Below are 7956 nucleotides of genomic sequence, written 5' to 3'. Positions count from 1 at the left end.
GGCACATATTTGTATTTGGTACTTGAAGTATCCCACTAGCCTGGTCATCGTGGCAGAGAATTTGGGGAACAGTGTTTACATTCAGCAGAGTACGTTGCTGAGTTAGTTCTGTGAAAGGACCTGATACCAGCTAGCTTAACACATTTATTTTTCCTTCAAATTAATTTAATTCACTTTGGTGATGAAATTTTAGTAAAGGTGAAGTCAAACAATGTAGACTAAAAAGTTAACTTTTTTTTTTAATAGGAAAGGATTAAAGCTGGAGCGCTATGTAAGGAACTGAAACCTTTGTCAGTGAGTCCTGGCATTTGTCTCAAGGATTGCTTAGCTAAGAAGAGCCGCTGCAAAGTGGGAGAAACTGAACTATAAAACATTTGTCTGCTTACCTAAGAACTACAAAAGATCTGCCTCAAAGATAAGAGCAGCTGCAAGGCCACTGAGGCCTGCGGATTGCAGGGGATGTGCTCTGAGCAAGACTCCGTGTTGCCCAGGAATGTGGCAACGTACCGTTGCCATGGAAACTGCAGCCCCCGAACAGGAATAAAGGGGACTGACAAGACGACCCCCGTGTCGATCGACCACCGCCGACCCCAGAGAGATCGCCCACCACGGACCCCGGAGCGACCGCTCACTGCCGAAGCACTGAAAGACTTGGACTCAGACATTGCGGTGGTGACTATTCTTCCAACTCTATCCCGAATGCTTCCTTGATTTCTGTCTTTATTCTAATCTATCCTATCGCTACTAACTTTTACTTTTGATAATAGAATTTGTTTAGGACATACAGTATCACTACTAACTTTTACTTTTGATAATAAAAGTTGTTTAAGACATACGGCATTTGACCTCGTTTGTGTCTTAATCTCGCTCTTGGGATCACATCGAAACCTCCCCCGATATTGGATCGGGACATTTAAATTGGCGTCACGGACAGGATCCCTTGAGACGAGAGTGCCGTACTGTTTTACGTGAGACCTCTCAGGAAAGTAAGGGGTGCGGGGCTGTGTTTGAAACTTAGGTGCTGCCTTCCTGAGACAACCGCTCCCCGCTTTGTTTTGCAAATACGTGAAACCTCTCGGGAGGGTGAAGGGGGGCGGGTTTGTGTTCGAAACTTGTGCGCTGCCTTCCTGAGATGACCGCTTCCCCGCTTGGTATAAAGATGAGTGATACTAAAACTGTCCCTTCGGGGAGAGAAGTTTTGTTTGAGTTTTTGGAGAAACATAATGCACGACCCTCTGTACCCGGAATGGATTGGGCTCAGGGAAATTGGTATAATTTGCAGAGTGTGGTTGATCGGACGAGTGCTTTGCAAAAGGATGCGAGAGTGAGATCTGGAAGAGGAAAAGCGATTGTTTGTGCTGTTCTTGGTGCCAGTTTAGCCGCTGCTGTAGAGGCGAGAGAACGTTGTCGCACTGAGGAATCCCTAATTATTGAATCCCTCCAAAACCTCGTTCGGTCCCTTCAAGGGCAAGTAGTGGAATTAAAGGAACAGCTTGAAGGAGAGAGAGTCCAAGTGAAATATCTGCAGATTGCTCTTAAGGAGCAACTCCTTCTGGGCACTGCCCACGAGGAAATACCCCCAAGATCGGAAACTGGTTATCCTTTTAACGACTTGCAGGCAGCGAGAGAAAAAGTAGAGAAATCAGAACCGCCCTCGCTGCGACCCTTGGTTAAGACCGAGTATATTTATGATGATGAGGAGGATCAGTTCCCCCAAGTTACAACCAAGGAGGTCCCCTATAATGCCCCCGAGTTGGCAAAGTTAAGAAAGGATTTTGGTCGAACCCCTAGGGAGTCGGAGACGGAGTATGTGTGGAGAGTGTCGTTATCTGGGGGGAATCAGATTTTGTTAAGTGAAAAGGAGGCGGAGGGGTACTGGGGACCGGGAGTATTTATAACTACCGGGAATTACCGCGCCCCTTGGTCTTTAACCCAGCGGGCAGCCTATTGGGCGGGGGGATTGAACCCCTTGGAGAGGGGGGATCCCCTTGCAATCACGGGGATTGTTGACCAGTTGGTGGAAAGTGTGCATAAGGCAGCTTGCTTGCAGATGATGTATGATCGGAAGTTGGAGCCTAGGCAGGAGTCCCCGATGATGATGCCTGTAGATCCTGAGCGAATGACTCCCCTTATGAGGGGACTCCCCGATTCCTTAAAGCCGATGGGTATACAGTTACAGGGGAAAATACAAGCAATACCTCAGGGCGAAAGAGTTGCAGCTGCTGTAGAAGGACTTACACCCGACCGGCACTGCCGGTCCCCGCATAGGAAGATGTGGACTTGGGGGGAGGTCGCCCAAGAACTGATCAATGACGGGCGCAAGTATGGCCCTGTAAACCTTCCGGCCACTAAAACAGACTCTAGAGGCCTGAGGCGAACTGGAGTAAAAATGGTTCCACGCCCTGAGGGTGATGGAAAAACACCCCTCTCTAAACCACCTGGAGGGAGGGACATCCCAAATAAGCGCAGCAGTCTGTGGGCAAAGGGGTGGCAAAAGGGGATCCCGCGTGACTTAATGGATGGATTGCCGACTGACAAGTTAGAAAAACTGGTGTCTGAATGGCCCGATAAATCGGCAGATAAAGACACGGGTTCTAAAAATACCACTCTGAGTGCACCTTCTCTAATTGACTTATCAGAAACAAATGTCCCCCGATATTCGACCGAAAACTAGATCCTTCGCCCTCCAATGGTGAGCGGGGGAGGCGAAGGTTGGTTATAGATCAGATGGCTCACTGCAAATGGCTGGGGTGACTTACTAATTACAAGCTTTGTGGGGCCAAAACAAATCCCGGTCACATTTTTAGTAGATACTGGAGCTCAAATTTCAGCTATCAAAACAAAGGATGCTACTAACTGTGGGGTTAAATTTTCTAAACAGAGGCTGTTTGTAGCAGATGCATTTGGCAATGGTCAGCCACAGGCGTTAGCAACAGTCAACCTACGATTGCCAGGAGAAGATATTGCCACCACGGTGGACATGGTTGTGGGAGAATTCCCACTCAACCTGCTGGGACTTGATGTTCTGATAGGGAGAACCTGGACTGATAATAAAGGGAGGCAGTGGTCGTTTGGCTCTCCCACAATAGACATTCGGCTGCTACAAGCCGCACCGCCACTTCCCCCTTCAAAGCTTACGAATGTTAAGCCTTACCCGATACCCTTGGGGGCCAGAGAGGGAAGAACGCCTGTGATAGAGGATTTAAAAGAATGGGGCATCGTGGTTCCGGCCCACTCCCCTTTTAATTCCCCGGTGTGGCCAGTACAAAAACCCAATGGCAAGTGGAGGCTGACCGTAGATTATCGCAGACTTAATGCAAACACTGGTCCGTTGACAGCTGCGGTACCGAATATTGCTGAGCTTATAGCTACAATCCAGGAACGAGCCCACGCAATCATGGCGACAGTGGATGTTAAGGACATGTTTTTTATGGTCCCCCTACAACCTGAGGACCAAGATCATTTTGCTTTTACTTGGGAAGGTCAGCAATTCACTTTCACCCGACTCCCGCAGGGATATAGGCACTCCCCCACGTTAGCCCACCATGCGCTGGCACAGGAGCTGGAAAGAGTTCAGGTAGAGAAGGGGGTCAGTATTCACCAATACATTGATGATATTCTTGTGGGAGGGGATAAGGTAGAAAGGTTCAGACAACCCAAGATAATATAATTTCCCACCTGGAAAATTTGGGACTGAAGATTCCGCCTGAGAAAACACAAACACCCTTGAGTGAAGTAAAGTTTTTAGGGATCTGGTGGAAGGGAGGAATGACATGTATCCCACCTGACACCCTCTCCTCGCTAGATCAGATTAAAATGCCAGAGTCAAAAAAGGACTTACAGCATGTGCTGGGGCTGCTTGTGTTTTGGAGAAAACACATTCCTGATTTTTCAATTATTGCAAGACCCCTATATGACTTGTTGCGAAAAGGGGCCCAGTGGGAACGGACTGAGCCTCATGAAGAGGCATTGCAGTTGCTGGTGTTTGAAGCAACGGCCCATCAAACTCTGGGTCCTGTTCACCCTACAGACCCAGTCCATATCGAATGGGGATTTGCCAAAACTGGGCTATCAATACATTTGTGGCAAAAGGGCCCTGAAGGACCCACTCGACCTATTGGATTCTATTCTCGCAGTTTTAAAGATGCTGAAAAAAGATATACAGCTTGGGAAAAGGGTTTGCTTGTGGTCAGTTTAGCCTTGAGAGAGGCCGAACGAACTATCCGACAACAACCAATAGTGCTCAGAGGCCCATTTAAAGTAATTAAAACAGCTTTGGCAGGAACTCCACCCCCTGACGGGGTAGCCCAGAGAGCCTCTGTGCGAAAATGGTATGCCCAGATAGAACATCACTGCGACATCTTCACGGTATCCGAGGGGGCCGTAAAGATGTTAACCATTCAGGAGGAGACGGGCCCAGATAGGGAAGCAAGCGAACTCACTCCTGTAATACAAGTTGCTCCTCCATTTTCCGGGCAGTTGCAGAACGTTTGGTTTACTGATGCTTCTTCCAAACGGGAGGGAAAAACCTGGAAATATCGAGCTGTGGCACTCCGTGTAGACATCAATGAACAAATAATTACTGAAGGGGAAGGTAGTGCTCAAGTAGGGGCACTAATTGCAGTGTGGAGTGTTTTTCAACATGAGGCCCAATCTGTTTCTCCTGTATGTATTTATACTGATTCTTATGCTGTATTTAAAGGCTGCACGGAATGGCTTCCGTTCTTGGGAACAGAACGAGTGGGAGGTCAATAGGATACCTGTGTGGCAGAAGGAGAAATGGCAAGACATTCTGACTATTGCTAGGCAAGGAAAATTCGCAGTGGGCTGGGTAGCTTCACACCAGCAAGATGGTACCCCTGCGAGCCAGCGGAATGGCAAAGCTGATGAACTAGCCCAACTGGCTCCCCTGCAGAACACCCAAATAGCAGAAGATTGGGAACGGTTGCTAGAGTGGCTACATGTAAAAAGGAAACACTCAGGAGCCACGGACCTCTATTGCGAGGCCCAAGCCCGAGGCTGGCCAGTTACTAGGGAAGAATGTAAGACTTGTGTGTCCGCTTGCGAACAATGTCGTACCCGCTTAGAAAGACACCCACTGGAGGATGACCCCCTGCACCTGAGGGAGGGGAAAGGGCTGTGGGAGACCTGGCAGGTGGACCGTATCGGCCCTTTCCGGAAATCAGAAGGTAAGCATTATGTGTTGGTTGGAGTAGAGATAGTGTCGGGGCTAGTCCAATCCGCTAGAGCAACAGGGGAAAACACAGTGAAAGCTCTGAAGGGGTGGTTTGGCACCTTCCCCAAACCGCAATCGATTCAATCGGATAATGGTTCCCACTTTACTGCCAGAATAGTCCAAGACTGGGCAGCTCAGGAGGGAATTTCGTGGGTACATCACACTCCATATTAGCCGCAGGCAGACGGGGTTGTGGAAAGAACGAATGGCTTGTTGAAGCGCTTTCTTAAACTGCACAAGCCAGGATGGGCCGAACAACTATGGGATGCAGTGACTAGTGTCAATAGTCGTTGGGGTATAAACGGATGCCCGAAAATTACTGTGTTCTGTCCAAAGGCCCCAACCATTATGCCAGCCTCATATGGCCCTGATCATCCTAAAAATCCGTTGCATTTTCCAGGCCAATCAGTTTTGGTTGGACTCCCCACTGTGGGAACCGTACCCCTAGTACTGGAAACTCCAATGAACAAGTATGCCTGGAAGGCAAAAGATGCTCACGGGAAGGAACGCAAGATTAATGCAAGGTGGATTATTCCATCTTTCTAAGGATAACCTGCCTCCGGTTCCTTAAAATGGGCCAAGTTTGTTTTCCTTTCTCTTTCAGGTAGAGACTCCGAAGCCAGCCAGAAGGAATACCTGAAGCTGCTGATTGTCTGCGTGGTTTTGTTGGTGATTTCTTTGTTAATATTTATAGGGTGTCTGATATACCATTGTAAACGATGTTTTGGTTGACCATTATCACTGTCTTTAGTATCTGGGGAAGCTCCTGCTCCCTCCTTTCTGACTCATCATGGCAAAATGAATTTATTGTTTTAGGTCAACAAGCTGATACCTTTAATCTTACCAATTGTTGGGTATGTGGAGGGCCATTTGGTCTAGAAAGATGGCAATGGACCTCCGTCCCCCTTTCTCCTAAATGGTTAGTGAGTAATTACAGCGAGACCAAAAATGATTCCTATTGGAACAAGGACACCCAGCCTTGGATGGTACAATACCCGGCCCGAGGTGAATATTGTCTAAATCAAACACAGGAGGGTGGTGTTTTTGTGGGAAATAGCAAATGTAATCGGACATATACATATGGAAACCATTGCTTCATTGAGGACTGTAAGACAATGCTTAACTACAATAATGAACCTTTTGTACCTTGTGAGCTGAGATGGGTCTGGGTAAATGAGACCGGGCACCGGAAAATATCTCCTTCCTATTGGTCTCCGATCAATCGTACAAAAATCATTACCGGTGCTGCTGAAAATTGTTCTTGGAGTGATGACACCGGTGCTTGGTCCTGTTCCATTTACAAGATACCTGGCAACAACATACCCCTACTATTAAACCATCCACTCGGAGCAGGTAATACCACATATTTCCAATTACCACGGACCCCCATAGGTCTGCTTGAAAATGGTAGCTGGGCACTGAAAGGTCATTACTGGATCTGTGGACGTCACGCGTACAAGTGATTGCCCAAAAATTGGACTGGGGTGTGTTATGTGGGGATAATTCGCCCCTTATTCTTTTTACTCCCGGAGGATGGAGGTGACGGGTTGGGTGTTAAGTTATATGATGATCTCAATCGATATCGGCGGTCCATTGATACTTCTATAACAGGCGGAAGTGGTCACACCTGGGGTAAAGACGAGTGGACCCCTCAACGTATCATACAACATTATGGACCTGCCACCTGGAATCCCAAGGAGTGGATTAGCGGTGCTCGAGAACCTATCTACAATCTAAATCGCATTATTCGGTTGCAAGCCGTTCTAGAGATTATTACTAATGAGACGGCCCATGCCCGGGATCTATTAGCAGACCAGGCCACCCAAATGAGAACAGCAATATTCCAACATCGTATGGTTCTCGATTACCTGCTAGCCGAAGGAGGGGGGGTTGTGGTAAACTTAATGAGTCCAACTGTTGTTTAAAAATTGATGATAGCGGCAAAATTGTTAAACAAATTACCGCAGGAATATGAAAACTGGCCCATGTTCCCGTTCAAACCTGGAAGGGTTGGGAATCTGATCCCTTCTCCTGGCTCCCAGGTGGCCCATGGGTTAAGCGAGTTTTATTTTATTTGTTATGTAGTTTTACCATGTTGTTGTTTTTACCACGTATTATTCCGTGTTTTATACAGTTAATTCAACATGTTGTAACCAATATGCAATTTGTGACTACTGTTTCACCTGACGATGTCAAACAAATTCGCGCTGTGCGCCAAACTACGCCATCAGTAGTGCGGATTGTATGAAATGCTCTGAAATGCTCTTTTCTGGCCTTTTCTACGTAACTATCTTTTCTCAAAACCACCATAAGTCCTGAAGCAATCCTTGAGCCACGGGGTGGTGTAAGGAACTGAAACCTTTGTCAGTGAGTCCTGGCATTTGTCTCAAGGATTGCTTAGCTAAGAAGAGCCGCTGCAAAGTGGGAGAAACTGAACTATAAAACATTTGTCTGCTTACCTAAGAACTACAAAAGATCTGCCTCAAAGATAAGAGCAGCTGCAAGGCCACTGAGGCCTGCGGATTGCAGGGGATGTGCTCTGAGCAAGACTCCGTGTTGCCCAGGAATGTGGCAACGTACCGTTGCCATGGAAACTGCAGCCCCCGAACAGGAATAAAGGGGACTGACAAGACGACCCCCGTGTCGATCGACCACCGCCGACCCCAGAGAGATCGCCCACCACGGACCCCGGAGCGACCGCTCACTGCCGAAGCACTAAA

General features: G+C 47.8%; 1 protein-coding gene across 1 annotated transcript; it reads left to right on the top strand.

Annotated features, from left to right (window-relative positions):
* The first annotated feature begins 373 nt into the window (after nt 1-373).
* Nucleotides 374-2674, top strand: LOC142086018 (uncharacterized). Its single transcript, XM_075158476.1, has one exon. It carries the CDS (start codon nt 1133-1135, stop codon nt 2672-2674), a length of 1542 nt encoding a protein of 513 aa, XP_075014577.1. The 5' UTR covers nt 374-1132.
* The last annotated feature ends 5282 nt before the right edge of the window (nt 2675-7956 follow it).

This window comes from Calonectris borealis, chromosome 10 (assembly GCF_964195595.1).
Source record: "Calonectris borealis chromosome 10, bCalBor7.hap1.2, whole genome shotgun sequence".
In the NCBI taxonomy this organism is placed as follows: Eukaryota; Metazoa; Chordata; class Aves; order Procellariiformes; family Procellariidae; genus Calonectris; species Calonectris borealis.
Note: the sequence above shows the minus strand (reverse complement) of the source record. Positions and strands in the feature narration are given on the sequence as shown.